Source organism: Salvelinus fontinalis, chromosome 23 (genome assembly GCF_029448725.1).
Source record: "Salvelinus fontinalis isolate EN_2023a chromosome 23, ASM2944872v1, whole genome shotgun sequence".
In the NCBI taxonomy this organism is placed as follows: domain Eukaryota; kingdom Metazoa; phylum Chordata; class Actinopteri; order Salmoniformes; family Salmonidae; genus Salvelinus; species Salvelinus fontinalis.
This window is the reverse complement of record NC_074687.1, coordinates 34,879,399-34,895,898: the sequence shown is the minus strand read 5'-3', so window position 1 is coordinate 34,895,898 and position 16,500 is coordinate 34,879,399. Positions and strand designations below refer to the sequence as shown.

At 39.5% G+C, this 16,500-nt stretch overlaps 1 protein-coding gene across 1 annotated transcript in view; it reads left to right on the top strand.

The window, feature by feature from the left end:
• Positions 1-16,500, top strand: part of LOC129821485 (rho GTPase-activating protein 15-like) — a 58,227-nt gene that overhangs the window by 19,259 nt on the left and 22,468 nt on the right. Inside the window, exons 4-8 of the mRNA XM_055879168.1 lie at positions 427-492; positions 795-944; positions 4,339-4,428; positions 14,783-14,881; positions 15,198-15,360. Coding sequence (XP_055735143.1) covers positions 427-492; positions 795-944; positions 4,339-4,428; positions 14,783-14,881; positions 15,198-15,360 — 568 coding nt within the window. The remainder of the gene's footprint in view (positions 1-426; positions 493-794; positions 945-4,338; positions 4,429-14,782; positions 14,882-15,197; positions 15,361-16,500) is intronic.

Below are 16,500 nucleotides of genomic sequence, written 5' to 3'. Positions count from 1 at the left end.
ATTTGTGTCCATGTTTATCTTTTGGAATGAGTGTTTACATTGCTGTGATATTGATCTGAATTGTCATGGTCTGATTTTGGTTAGCACTGGGTTGTGTGCGTTGTTAATCTGTTGTCACAATGCGAGGTCTCATCTCATTAACCCCACTGTTTCCATACACATTACTATCAGAGACTGTATAGTCTTGTATGATATAGACGTTGTATATGTTAATACATTGATGATACAGTGTATTGTAGTGTATTGCATCTTTATTGAATGGAATACATGGACATGGAATACATGGACTCTTAGCAGTACTAATTTCACTGAACCGATTTTACTAGCTAAGACAATATGGCTACAATCAAGCAACAGCTCTGATTTTAAACAGTCAGGGAAATCGGCTTCTCTTCAATATATTTTTCTGCTTTTCTGTTTCTGTAGATCTCTCGCCACCGGAGGAACCAGTCTCAGCATAACATTGGTGGAGCTGGAGCTGCAGAGACTCTTGTGAGTATGACAGGTCATCATAAATAACTGTTTGTATGGCAACATATGGGAAGGAATGTATTATACTTGGTTTATTATACTTTATTGCTTTATGGTTGCTATTGGCTATTAGACTATTTCTATAAGTCTAACTTTTAAGTATTATTCACTATAAATATGTTTCTATGCTTTTAACTCAGCAGGCCTATTTTACTAATAGGTATATTTATTTTGTTTATACTGATAAAATAGCATGTGTTTTATTTTAATATTTAATTGATTTAGTATATGTTAAAGGCTAAATGTTACATCATGCATTTCAGGTTGTTTTGAAAGGTGAATATTTGAATAAAGCCAAAATATCAGATGGAGGCAAAAAACTGAGGAAGAACTGGGCTTCAACTTGGGTAGTCCTGGAGACTGATAAACTTCTGTTTTATAAAGAGAGCAAGCAAGAAGCCTTGATGAATTTGGTAGGTCTTTACAACACACACACACACACACACACACACACACACACACACACACACACACACACACACACACACACACACACACACACACACACACAGTAAAGTAAAAAGTGACAGTTCAGTAAAGTAAAAAAGTGACAGTTCAGTAAAGTAAAAAAGTGACAGTTCAGTAAAGTAAAAAAGTGACATCAATAGGTTGGTAACCTGCTGAATACGAGGGGGCAATGTTCAATTACATCCTCAAATCAACCTTCTGAGGGATTGCCTATTAGCATTATGAGTGCAAATGTTGAGTGAACACACGCTATGTGCATTTTAATTTGATGCCAGAAATGAAGCGTTTTCTTTTCATTTTCTGATTTCTCAAACTGGCAAATTAACTTTGGCTTTGATCCCAAGGACTGGAGCTCACCCCATCAAAAAGCAATGAGGAACTGTTTACCCCCTTGTGAAGTGGACTGCATATAGTGTTTGTGTGTGTGCATGTGTGCATGTGTGTCTGTCTATGTGTGTATAGTATGTGACTTTAATCCACCCTGCCCTGATGTGGTTCTGAGAGAGAGAGGGAGAGGGAGAGGTGGAGCGAGACAGAGAGAAACTGGTGACTGGCAGGGAGAGAGCGAGAGAAGGGGTGGTTGGGGGGAGTCTCTAAAATGAGCTTGCCATGCTTTTTAATGAAGCTCCAAGGACTTAATCAAAGCCCTCTCCCTTACTGAGCCCCACCAGGGCAACGGTCTGTCAGACTCTCCCCGTCCAATAGTTCATTATGGGCGAGAGAGACATTTCCACTTCCACATAGATTGACATATCTCCCCCCTTTCCGATGGAAATAGTTGGTACAGTGGAGGGTGGTTGTGTGTGTTTGGGGTGGTTTGTGTGTGTGTGTGTGTGTGTGTGTGTGTGTGTGTGTGTGTGTGTGTGTGTGTGTGTGTGTTCATTTGATAATTTAGTTTATCTTTGTTTCAGAGTAGAATAAACAGTTTATTAATCTCTTGTGTTATCATTTGGTCGCTGTGGGCAGTATTCAGGTTTGGGTCTGAATATACAATGTCGTCACCAGCATACAAAGTCAGGATATATGAGTTCACCTGCAATGTGTACATCATTCTATAAGGAGAGTTATTTATTCAGTAGAAACAAGAATGGGCAGTATTTTACATCATCCAATTTATACACATGTAGTTTACTCTGTCTGAGGCAGGTACTATAAATCAAATATCACCTAATTTATCCAATACTGTACCTGTCAGCCAAGGTAATTAATTGAGTCGTCAAGGTTCAGTTTATTCCAGACTGGGCATGTGGGATCTCAGTGAGCAAATCAAGGCCCAAGATAGCTTGATTTGATTCTGATTTATGGTGTTTACAATGTATTGTGATACTACATTGTAATACTGTTGTAGAATGTCCTTATCATCTTAATTTTCTACAGCATCTCATTATAATTTACCCATGATTTCCCTCATCTGAGACCACAATAAAGGGACATTATATCTAAATGAGTTCCCATGCCTTTAACACTGATTAGTTCTTCTTTAAAAAAGCTACATTTTCTAAATCACATTCTCTTTGTCTGAAAATTATACCATTCTTGTTTTGATACGGTTACACACCGCTTCTTTAATTCCATAGAGGATATGAATAAGATATTAAAGGTTTGAATGATAGAGAACTACAGCACATGTACATTCTCAATTTCCAGCATAATGAATATGAAAAAGTGCTATAACAAAAGGGTAGAGCACTTCCTTTTGTTTATTCATCGTGATTTATATCAAATATCTGTCCATTATAGAGAAAGCGTCCCTCTTTAAACATTTATTTTGATATTTACTGCACAACTATGATACATTTAGGAGTCCCATTCACAAACACAGCAGTGAAACTACACTGAACAAAAATATAAACACAACACACAACAATTTCAAAGAAGTTACAGTTCATATAAGGAAATCAGTCAGTTGAAATAAATTCATCAGGCCCTGATCTATGGATTTCTCATGACTGGGAATACAGATATGCATCTTTTGGTCACAGATACCTTAAATGGTAGGGGCATGGATCAGAAAACCAGTCAGTATCTGGTGTGACCACCATTTGCCTCATGCATTTGCTTCATGCATCTCCTTCGCATAGAGTTGATCAGGCTGTTGATTATGGCCTGTGTAATGTTGTCCCATTCCTCTTTAATGGCTGTGTGAAGTTGCTGAGTATGGGTGGGAACTGGAACATGCTGCAGTACATGTCGATCCAGAGCATCCCAAACATGCTCAATGATTGACATATCTGGTGAGTATGCAGGCCATGGTTGACATGGAACATTTTCAGCTTCCAAGAATTGTGTACAGATCCTTGCAACATGGGTCTGTGCATTGTCATGCTGATGAGGTGATGGCGGCAGATGAATGACACGACAGTGGGCCTCAAGATCTCATCACGGTATTTCTGTGCAATCGAATTGACATGTAATTGTTTTTGTTGTCTGTAACTTATGCCTGCCCATACCATAACCCCATTGCCACCATGGGGCACTCTGTTCACAACGGTGACATCAGCAAACCGCTCGCCCACACGACGCCATACACGCCATCTGCCAGTTGAAAATGTGATTAATCTGAAGAGCACACTCCTCCAGCATGCCAGTGGCCATCGAAGGTGAGTCTTTGGCCACTGAAGTTGGTTACAACGCCGAACAGCATTCAGGTCAAGACCCTGGTGAGGACTATGAGAACGCAGCAGCTGAGCTTCCCTGAGGCGGTTTCTGACAGTTTGTGCAGAAATTCTTCAGTTTTGCAAATCCACAGTTTCATCAGATGTCCGGGTAGCTGGTCTCAGATGATTCCGCAGGTGAAGAAGCCAGATGTGGAGGTTCTGGGCTGGCGTGGTTACACTTAATTTGCAGTTGTGAGGCCGGTTGGACGTACTGCTCAATTCTTTAAAATGACTTTTGTCTTATGGCAGAGAAATGAGCATTCAATTCTCTGGAAAGGGCTCTGGAGGACATTCCTGCAGTCAGCATGCCATTTGCAAGCTCCCTCAAAACTTGAGACATCTGTGGCATTGTGTTGTGTGACAAATCTGCACATTTTAGTGGCATTTTATTGTCCCCAGCACAAAGTGCACCTGTGTAATGATCATGCTGTTTAATCAGCTTCTTGATGTGCCACACCTGTCAGGCTGGATGGATTATCTTGGCAAAGGAGAAATGCTCACTAACTGGGATGTAAACAAATTTGTTCACAAAATTTGAGAGAAATAAGATTTATGTGGGATCTTTTATTTCAGCTCATGAAACATGGGACCAACACTTCACATGTTGCGTTTATATTTTTGTTCAGTGTAGTAACCTTTATTCACTAAACACCTCTCCACTCTGCCTCTTATATGTCTGTAGAAACCTGGATGCAGCCCTGATGGGGTGGATCTCTGTGGGGCCGTGGTTGAATGGACAACAGAGAGGTCCAGCCGGAAGAACGTGGTTCAGGTACGGCCATTTTGTTTCTGCGTGAAGACAAGGATCAAGCAAGTTTACAATAAGACTGAGCAGCCTGTAAATTGTCTGTTTTAGTTGTTGATGATGGGATGTTCTCGGATGCACTCTTTCCTTGATAATTTCAGTATATAATAGACTCAACTTAAGATATTTGATCAATTTTCATAAATAATTTTTCGTTGCTTCCACCTGTTCAGAGAAGACATTTCAATTGAGTCAGATTGAATTTGAAGATGATGTTAAGCCAACATCTTGTCTCTTCAGACCCAATGGCCTTTAGTTTAGGGAATTAGACCTTTGAACTTCTCAGTACTATCTTCTTATTGCCTTTTCAAGATACTCTTTGATAAAAGCTTAAGCCAGCAAAGCAAACTGATGATCAATTCATTGGCGGTGGCAGCACAAGTTTTCATGAGAAAAAAAATGCTGTGATAAGCGGGAGAAAAGGACGAGGATGAGAGCAGATTTCACGATCTCATCAGACGCTTAAGACACTTCATCGCTGCCGGTCGCTACTCTTCCGCACAGTATTTCAGCCTCAAAATGTTAATGCAGTGAAGATTAAAATGGGAATTACACCATAATCTTGAATAATCCAAGTGCTGTGGACAGAAAAGTGTGTGTAATGCCGACGCAAAGCTATTCTGAGTTCTGACAACATTGTCAATCAACACTAGGATTACAGTTAAAATTAGTACGGAAAGTTACTTTTAATTTCGCACCATTCCAGAGACTGATTTATACAATAATCGAAGAAATACCTCACAAAGATATGCCTGTCAGATGGGTAGATACGATTACAAAAATATAATAGAAATGTTTGTTTTGTTCGCCCGCTTATACAGTATCTCCGCTCCCCATATCTCTGACTTCCAGATAGAACCCAATTTCTAAGATATTTCAAAGACGATGACAACATAATTGCTCTATTGAACCATGTAAACTAAGGGCCGGTTTACAGACTTGATGAGTTTGGCACTATTGCAAATGGTGATCTCAAAAGGCCATTCACTAGATTTGATATGGAGTAATAAAAATGTAGTGCAAAGTACCAGTGGTTACAGACATAAATGTGATTCTCAACTTTAAACCTTTATTGATGGTATCAGTATATACACTGAATGTACAAAACATTAGGAACACCTTCCTAATATTTAGTTGCACACCTTTTTGCCCTCAGAACAGCCTCAATTTGTTGGGCCATGGACTCTCTACAAGGTGTCCAAAGTGTTCGACAGGGATGCTGACCCATGTTGAATCCAATCGATTCCCCTGATCGGTCTATGTCATGGAAAGATCAGGTGTTCCTAATGTTTTGTACATTCAGTGTATTTCAGTGTATTTCTTCCAAATCCAACATTTTAAATGCACAAGATATATCGATTGAATGCGCTTCAAATCCAATGTCCAAATATGACAAGGAGCCTCAGCTCAATAAATACTGCAATCAAATAGGCATGAAGCCGAACATTATTTTCTGCTCAGCGCTCTGCTCTCTATCACTATCATTCTCTGTGAACATTCCAGTAAGGAAGCATCCTCCCTGGACAGTGTTGTCATTAACAGGCTACCCATCCAAAGATCACAGGGTCATGACCCTGAGAAATGTGCCTCTCAGTTAGTCAGCGTTGACTTTCTAAGACCTCAGTGGTCACCAGCTGTTTTCCCCCACAGTAGCTTTTCAGATCAGCAACATGGCTGCTTGGCAGGCAGGAAGCAGCCAACCTGCTATTTCTAGAGGAAGTCATGGGTAAAAGGATAGAGGAGAGCTGAAACTGACTGACTCATTAAGGCAATGCCCGCCTGAAAAAAAAGTATGTTTTTCTTATCTATAAAGTTGAAAGTTTACTGAATGTGTGATCGACTGAGGAAATGGTTCAATCACTTTATGGGGGTCCTGCATAGGAATTAACATGGTTAGAAGAAAGCTCTGGTTTGGCTCGAGGGCAGCTGAAGGAATAGTAAAAGTGTTAGAAAAAGTTGTTGATGGAAATGGTTCAGAAATAGGTGTTCATGTTATTCATCTATCCAGTTTATTTATTCACTTTTTTTCTTTCTTTTTGTCATTGTGGAGGAGTGACAAGGTTGGTGACACAAAGGTCTTCCATATTCCACAAGCATGGGAAAGAGGATGGGAATGGGAGGAGGGTGTTAACTGAGGCCATTGTCACCCACAGTATTTATTCAGCTGCAGGCTTCTTTTTAGACTTGACACAAGTCTGTTACTCACCCTTCCCGTTATCTCTTCACTCACCAATATCATAATTTGTGTTTATGAATAGATGGATATTGTTCTTCATGATTCAGTATTGCCCTACCAGGAGCTTAAGGAAGGAGGGACTTTGTTTTCCTTCAAGGTTACTCCACACTTCAGCTTAGCGAGACACTGTGAATAACCTTCACTTGGTCTCTACATAGGAAATTCTTAAAACAATGCAAGGTTCATGTCTGCTACATTTTTATCAGGCTATCAGTTACACAGCCAGGGTTGACAAAGTGAAACGTAACCTTGCAGAAACAAGGAGGGAGCTCTGGTCTTTGTATTTGGAGTCCTTTGACACCTGGGGGACCCCCATATCTTGTGCCATGCTCACGGAAAGAATGCATACACAAACATAGTTAGAAACTAGAGAAAACTGTGGTCAATTGTGATGTGGTTGTTTTGAGGCTGAGAGTAAGTCACTTCTGCGTCTGTATCAGTCTCAGTTTAAACATCGCATGAGGATTGACAGGAAATACACATATTTGACTGCAATATGAGATATGAGATATGTCATTGTTCGTCACACAGCTGCCTTATGATACATAAGATTGTAAAAACATACAAAAAGGTTCACTGAAGAACAGAGATTGTTTAAACTTCTATTTGTACTGTGATAAAAAATAAAATAAAAAACATTTGAAGAAGCATAGAGGTAGGAGGGGACATGATGCAGAAAAGGGACATGAGGAGAGGACATACTTTAGCTTGGGGAACCATAAACCAAACCATATATAAGGCTATATGAGGTTTAAAATTTGTCCGATCAAAGTCAGACACATTGAGCAGAACTCTGTATTCCAAACTGCAGTCTATCTATATTGAGCTGTCATACCAGGGGTGGCAGGTAGCCTTGAGGTTAGAGTGTTGGGCCAGTAACTGAAAGGTTGCTGGTTCGAGGACCGGAGCTGACAAGATAATAAATATATATAAAAAATCTGTAGCTGAGCAAGGCATTTAACCCTGATTGCCTCAGCGGTGCTGTTCAATGGTGACTGTGACCCTACTCCCTGTGTGGGTTTCAGGGGGTTGGGATATGCAAAAACACATTTCCATTACAAACTTGTGTTTAACAGGAGAAATATAAGCACCCCCCAAATGATATACTAAAAATAATATGTCAAAATGTCTGTTTCAGAAGACTGAATGGAAATGCCTGGCACACTGTCTTTATAACCAAAAGCAATTCATAAGTATTTCAACATTATTTGTTTTTTAAAAACTATTATCAGCATTGATGAAAGCAGATAGTCTGTTTGAAAAGGACTAACGGCTCAAAAACTATCCCACGAGGATAATAAAACGAGAAGTATCTCTGACGTTGCTCAACAAATGAAAAGGAGCACAACTTTGAATAAGTGGTCATGCATTTTTCATGCCTTTCTGCATATCTAAGTGTTTGAGTCTGGCTTGAGTGAGTTAAAAGCAAATAACAAAAGGAGCAGAAAAGTCCAAATTGCATCAACTCCACCAGAAGAAAGAGAGACAAAAAGTAGTGTAGTGTCAAAGGCGTCTGGTTTTAACCACTGGCTGCTGCTACAGAGACGTCAACACCAGCATCCTTCTCTCATCACTAATTGATTCTTTGGAGTTTTGGGCGACTCTTGCTGTGAGCCCCCTGTACCCTCTCTGCTCTGACAAACATCGTTCTCATAGTCACGATGTGGAAAAACAGACTTCAACAACAACCATGGAGAGAAGACAGAAACAACTAAGATGATGAAATAGAGCCCAGGGCTAGAAAATAATGAGTCCATTTTAGTGGAGGAGCTTTAACCTGCCACCACTCTAAAAACATTGCTTTGTCTTGACTAATCAACAGGAAAGTTTAATATTCTTGCGAAAGACCCGTAATCACTTCAGGAAGCGTCCTTCTGAGTGTTAAAGGTGAATTATACTGGCAGGATGTCATCCTAATTTTTTCGGAAGAAGTTCATTGAGGTTAGCACAGTTTTTGATCTTCGGATTTCTGTATGAGCCTCAACCTTTCTAAAGTTCAGTCAGATGAAAGGCATTGACTTTTACAACTGGCTTGGCCCTTGTTACACCAACACAGAAATACGGAACACCTCCACATCATTATGCATCAGCCAGGCCCTGAAGTGTAGGAGCTGTATCTTGAGTGGAGTAAATAAGAAAAGCTGTACCAGATCGATGTAAATGAATGTATTTACTATTTAAAGCAACTGAAAGATCAGTACAGTAGATTGTCAGAGCAGGTTGTAGTTTGTACAGTAGGAGTAGGATTTATCTGGCGCCTACTGGTCCCCTGATCCCAGGATGTAATCGTCCAAAGCTGCTGACCTGACTACTTTAATGCCATCTGTCTTAAAGCTCCCGGTGCCTGATTGCTTCTTGATGACCAGCCGTGATTACGATTGTGAATAGGAGTGGCTCGCTCCCAAAATGGATCCCACATCACATCACACACAAATAGAGGTAGCCTCTCACAGACACAGACTTTGCTTGTACTAGCCAACACTACTTTGGTGAGGTCTAGGAGATTGACCTGTTGTTAACCTTTTACTGCTGTGGGCTAAATCAGGGTCACACAGAGTGTTTCTTGGTAGTCTTAAACAAATCTACTTTGAAACAAAAGTATATACCTCACAGACATTGTTATGGGGGGGGGGGGTGGGGGGGAGAAGACACCTGTACCATGTCAGATATAGAGTTGAATGTATTTCATTTGGAGTTTATCCAAGTATTACACTTTATATACATCACAGACGACTGAAATATAACAAAACCGTTTCACATAGAAACACCGTATTTTCTGCATTTTTTTTGTTTTATTGTTTATTAATTATGAAATTATGAAAAATATGAATAACTTTCCACCCATGAGGCCACTAGAGGGTGATTTGGTCACATGACTGCAGGAAAGGGCTACACCCAAAAAGAAGCTTCTAACTTCCATAGTGTTGATGACAGTAGGCATCGGCCAACAACTAGTAGCTTAGTTTATTTAAAATACAGCCTATACTAGAATGTTAATGGGAAAGTTAGTTGGACCATAATAGCAATATCCAGATCAATGAATGAATAATACCAAATTTTGTTTGATTTTGAGCAATCACATTTTATATAATGAGCATATCCTTGCATTTCATTCTCCACTGCTATTCCTTCACCCACCTCCCTCTTGTCTTGTCATTTCTTGTCCTTCTGGCTGGAGGGTAGAGACCGCACCACTAAGACATGCACCATATTGTAGCGATGCATGTCTCCGTGGTGTCAGAGCTGCGGGAGTCTGGAGCTCTTTAACAGTGTTATCACAACTGGCGTTTCACACTGTACCTCACGGCCATGCGCACGGATTGATATGTTTCGGAGTGACTTTGTGATAAGTGTTATGGATAATTGGCCCAGGAGGATGGCAAAATCTTAGGGCTTCAAATGGGGTCGTAAGATTATTGTATATCAATCTATTCACATAAACAAACAAAACACATTACCATTATGAGAGGAAGGCCTGTCCGTTTGTCACTCTGTGGTCTGTTAGAGTACCATCATACGTTGTATTTTTATACATATGGATAGCACATTACTCCCAGCTCGGAATAAGGGTAGTTACAGCTCCACTTTGTTACTAAGTTATTACACATTTATTCTAAGCTGTGAAGTAAAGTGGCACTGTGATTTTTTTATATATTGTCTCTTTCTCCACAAACCATGTAAAAAAAACAATGAGAGCATTTGAAAGATTCTTCCCTGTAACCCTTAAACACAGATACTTTATGACAACAGAGTCGCAAGGCAGCTGGCAATAGTCCCAGATTAACACAGAATGTCACCTTGTGAAACACTAGCCGTCATCTAAGGCCTGACCCCTACAAGACGTAGTCAGGTTCCCCATGTCATTCTCTCAGCTGGTCCCTTTAAAAAAAAAAAGGCTTTTATCTGTGTATTTCATTCTGTCACTGGAACACAGTGTTCTTATTCAAAGGAGGGAAGCAAGTTGAAAACATAATAGTTTATTAAATTGCATCAGCATTGCGTTACGTTGATTGCGTAGTTGTAAGTTACCTTCGTAATGCTCCCTCTGAAGTGGGTCTCTGGAGACTTGAGATGAGGACTTAATCCGTTAAAATGACAGTCTCTCTCTGGTAGTCCCAGAGCGTAGAAAAGGTATTTGTGGTGTGGCCCTTCTTCCTCAAAGCTGCTTACATTGAAGTGGGCATTAATTTGGTTCTTCAGAGAAACAGTGAAAGTATATAGTATGTTAATCGCCAGTACGGTGGAAGGATTTAAACCCCCAACAGCAGATTGCCTTGGAGATTACAACTTAGAAATGAACTTCAGTTAAACCACATGACTTAATACTAGCCAGACATGCATCACACAGTATTAAATGTTATACCTTTCTTATGTGGAGAAATGTGAGCCACCAAGATTGAGCATCTGGGATGAGTTCAGGTCATGGAGCAAAGAGAAGAGAAGTGAGCAATTTGTGGGTTATGAATTGTGGAGATTTATTACATTTTCAGCAAATGATGGAACATTCTTATGACAACTGTCGCCTTGGCCTAAGATAACTCAGCAGTACATTGCAGGATTAACATTCTGCTCAGGTCAGACCTAAATAAAAAGCATCCAACACTTAGATACTCTTTTAATTTCACACTATTTCCACTGTTATTCTAAGAACTTTTCTTTCTGTGATTATCATCGCAGTTTTGACACATCTACAGATATTTTGTTGCAAATTGGAAATAATTAACTTGGCAAAGTAGAATGCTTCCACATTGCATTGTTCCTTTATGAAGAACCACAATTAATGTTTAATTTAAGAGCCACATGCAAATGTAAAGGCACAAATGGCACTCTCCTCTCTGCTCCGCTGTGCATATTTAAATATTAATGGCTCCAGTCAAAATAAAGCCCAGAAATTCAACACCCTCTTTATTAAGAAATGTGATGAAAAAAATTGATTTATTTCATATTCTTTTTCATTTCTAAAAGCAAAACACTACTTTGCACTGGTTACTATAACTGCATTTCACTTCTTAAAAATACACATCAAACTTTTGACTTTTGTTTTTGTATAGTGGCAATGAGCTGAATATATTCCCTGAATAGAAGTCAAGTCATACCGTATATATGCAGTCATTTTACAATGCATTTCCATTGCATTGTCAAAGCTGATTATCTCCTATAATACCTCACATTTCATAACAGTCTATGAATTACCAACTATTGGTCTGTTGGTTATAAAGAACAATGTTAATCAGTGGTATAAACTATATAATTACATTTTCATTGTCCTTCTTTATTAATTCATATGTTTGCCTATTGTTTTGTTTGACTGTGGACTATAGCTAGCATGTTGATATGAAGGTTCTTTGGGGGATCTATCTGCTTTCACATACATTAGCATCTCCAGCAAACATTTGCCTGAGAATAAAATGACCATGCTAATTAAAATCACCAACTCTTAGTTCAAGAGGCCTGTGCACGTCAGGATTAATATCATGGCATACTAAGGAGTTTGCGTCGTCCCAATGAACCTACAGCTCAATATGAGCCTGAGAGGCGGTGCTCTACACACTGTACCTTTGTGCTGGCTCAGATTAGGACAGTTGACATGTGAACATGGAGACTGGGTAGGGCCATATTTAGTTGAAGGAGCTTATCTCCATTTTTCATTAACTGAATGAATAGACACGAAGCGTCCGCTGTCATTTCTCTGCGCTGCTTCAGATAATCTTAAATGCATCTTTAAGATGCTCCTAAAAATATATATATTTTTAAGCAGTTCACTCTCAATTTTTGATTAAACTTCAGAGGGAAGAGTCTGCCTTATCAGGAAGTCAGATATACTTTGGTGTAAGCCAGACATTTCAATAGGGTTCTGTTTCCAAGATGACAGGAGAAGAAAAAGGACGTAATGTTCAGGATGCATTTCTGTATGAGGATCCCATGGACTACATGATAAATCCTGCGTCTTAAACCCCAATATAAAGAGGATTGTAGGCTAGCTTCACCATGATATGGACACATTGGATTTCAACAGAGATTCCAAGTTGCAGGGACCAGTTAATAAACAGTCACTAATATTGGTTTCCTCTTTCAAGGCCTAGGATTTTAGGCTTATGATTTGAAGTTGACATCCAGGCACATAACTTAAAAATCTTTGCAAATCTCTCATTGATATTAATAATGTACGTGAAAGGTTGCTTTACTCATTCTTCAAATCAACTCGTACTATGATTCTAAAGCTCTGACATACTGGTGTAAATCATTTCTGCCAAATTATACAATTATGAGGGGCTGTGAATGGCAAAATGAAACATCAATACATACAGTCATCCCAGTTGAAGGTAGCGAGATCAGTCCCCTGTGGGAATAGAGAGGGAACTCAGTGTGTCCACCATCTAACATTTATAAGAGGAACAGACTGTAACTAATGCAAAATTCATGCAAATACATCTAACTTGGGTTATTAAACAACCTATCCAAGTCCATTATGTTCCAGTTAATCGTGGAGAGAAGAGGTGATACAAACACAACCGATCTGTGTTGTTATTTATAGGATGTATTGTACATGGTAGTGGTTGAACATTTTTTACATAGGTTCCAGGTTCCCATTTGTTATGTTTTGTGTATCTGATTACACATACTTTATGTTAGAGAACAGAAAATAGATCCTCGGAGCCCAAGGTTTGTGTGTTTGTGATTGTTTTGAGAGCACTTTCAGATTCACCAGTGAGCCTCCCCGTAACCTGTCCCCCACATTGCAGCGTGATTGCAGAGCCTATTACTGACACGTCCTGGGGAAGCCTCCAGGAAAAACAATGTTCCAGAGCAAACATGCTTGTTCAAATGCTTGTAACCCAAGAAAAGAGGGATGGCAAACTCACTCTGACAAGGATTGTGCCCCTAACCATTCTCTGTTTTTATCTGGCATCACAAAAGCATGCTGCTTAACTGCTCCTGACGTTTTGTAAGGAAGTCACAAAAGTCAGTTCCACAATAGTCCCAAACTTTGAAGGTCCATGTAGGGTAACCATGATTGCATGAGTGGAATATTGGGACAGCAAGATGTGAGATGCTACTCCCCAAGGCTACGAGTGACTTTGCAAGCATGGTTGTTGATAAAATATGAAATTTCCTCCTCAGAATTTGTTAAAAGGTTTCGTGTGACAAAAATAATTACGGTCTGGTCTGGCTTTTCATGCTGGATTAAAGAGATATTAATATACGAAGGGGAAAAGGTTACTCACATCCCAAACTCCATATGGTAAAAACACTTCCTCTAAGGAATTATCACATAGATGAATGATGAACAATTGTCAACATTTTAACTAATTTAGGAAGATTAACATGCGAAAATAAGTTTCATCATTATGTATGGTATTTCATACCATTTCATCTCCTTTTTATGTTATTTTTACCATTTCCGTTACAATACATGAGCAAAATTTAATCAGCTGTAATATCAACCACACTTGACAATGCTGACCTTGATGTCATGGTTTCTCAAAGACTTTTACTAACAGTACAGTTATTCTGTTTGACGGCGCCAAATGCTGTTACTACACTGTTGCAGAGATGCAGAACAGGCCTGATATTAAGATGACAAGTATCACACTAATTATGTTTTCCCCTCTGAGAATACAGTCTGCATTTGTATCTTCTTTTGGCACACACACACACACACACACACACACACACACACACACACACACACACACACACACACACACACACACACACACACACACACACACACACACACACACACACACACACACCCTGCACAACGTGAGCTTCTTGTCAAACACAGAGACCACACATATTAACAGGCACATAGCTGAAAAGACTCAACAGACCAAGGGAATGAGTATCAAGTGCAAAGTCTGCTGATGCTGGAGTGAGCATAGTCTTACAAACTCATGTGGATCAGTAGGTGTCATTAAAATTATATGAAAATGTAAATATTGATTGTTAGTTTAGGGTATTATGAATTCTAACCTTTGCTATTCGGTATGTATTATGCCCCGCTTCATGGGAATGCATTAGGTAAAGGCCTGTTTGTTGTTGTACCTTTATTGAGGTCAATTTGAGCATTCTCTGTTCCAGATAACAACCAGCTCTGGCAGTGACTTCCTTCTCCAGGCTGACAATTACCCCACAATATGTAAATGGCATGATGCTATTAAAAGCACAGCTGACAACTTGGTAAGCAGTTTCCTGTTTCTTACAGACGGTGTATTTGAAGTTCAACATTTCTGAAGTGTTTATGATTTTGGATATTGAAATTATCACTAAATCATTCAGAATATTGCTTAGTCATAATATGCTTCTCGAAATGAAAGTAAGACAATTCCATAAATCATTGACTATATATCAGGTTTAACATATAATTGTATGTTCCACGTAGTGCAGATAATCGCATAGACCTGCTTTACTGAATAATGACTGATAATAATGAGTTACTGTATGCAACCAGTTACCTTTTGGACTCTGAAAGGTTGTAACCTCCTTTCTGATGTAGTCTAAAGGAGCTGGAGGACAGGCCTCTGGCAAGCCTGGCATACAGAGAGCAAACAGCACAGAGTACCTACCCAGACATGGGTTGCCTAGCAAGACACTGTCACTGCCAAAACCTGCGCCTGATTCCCCCTGCACAAAGGAACCTGAACACAGACGTTCACTCAGTAAGTTGTCTCCAACGACTATAGTTCTACTACAGATGCTAATCAAAACACTTCTTGACGTGTTAGTACAAGCTGGAACTCGGAGGTATGCTGATTAAAAGTTGTCTCTTATCTGTGCTACTGTAGGGATTTAATTGCTCAAAACATAACTTTTTCAGGGAAACGGTTGCTCATACATTTGCATAATGTATGTGTGCTCATTTCCCTTACCCACCAACATGATAAGGTCTGACAGCTTTCCTGATTTTTAGTGGCACTTTTTTGCGTTTTCTTTTTATATGCCCAAAATGTGTGTGGGACTGTTGATTTCAATTATGGCTCTTGTAGGAACATGACACAAGAACATGCTAATTAACATTATGTCATCGTATGTCAAGTAGCAATTATGTTAATCCCTGTCATTGGTTCAAATCAATCTCATCACCTTAAGCGCTGCGAGACGAATATATTGATGTTGGATGAGCATATTAAAATCTCTAATTAGGGGCCAGGGACATAGAGGCCAAGATCCAGTCTCTTATGTTCAGCTGCTTGAACCTTTCATTATGGGTATGATTCTGGCTGTGTTCATGTGAATTTCTGCCCATGAAAAAGACAGTACTTTACACAAACTGGAGAGCAACATGGATAGCTTTTTTTCCACTGTAGGTCCTACTGTATGTTTTCAGGAAATGATATACAATCACCTGACAACAATATTATTTGCTTTGCAACTCTGTCTAACCCAACTGTAATACAATAAATATATTCAACTTGTTTCTTGTATGGCAAAGCTAGTCCGTAGACAAAATAGGTCATTTGATTCATTTGGGAGGAGCAGTGTTCGTTTTTATTAGAATGACAAGCAGTACCCGGACTTTAAAAAAACTACAGGGAATTCCTCTAGACATGGAGAAGTTCAATTGGAATGAATAATAGAAAAAGACAGCCATGGGAGAGACCCCTGGAAGGATGCCTAATTAATAAATAACAGTGGGACTCTAACAAGAGAGAGAGGGGAATAGCGAGGGTCAGGTAAGAGAGATGAGGTGAACCATGCTATCTACCTCCACTTTACTGGTTGAACATTGTATGGGCATATAGGCCTACTGAGCCTTTCTATAGACACATCTAAACACTCTAGCTTTCCCTTTCACTTGT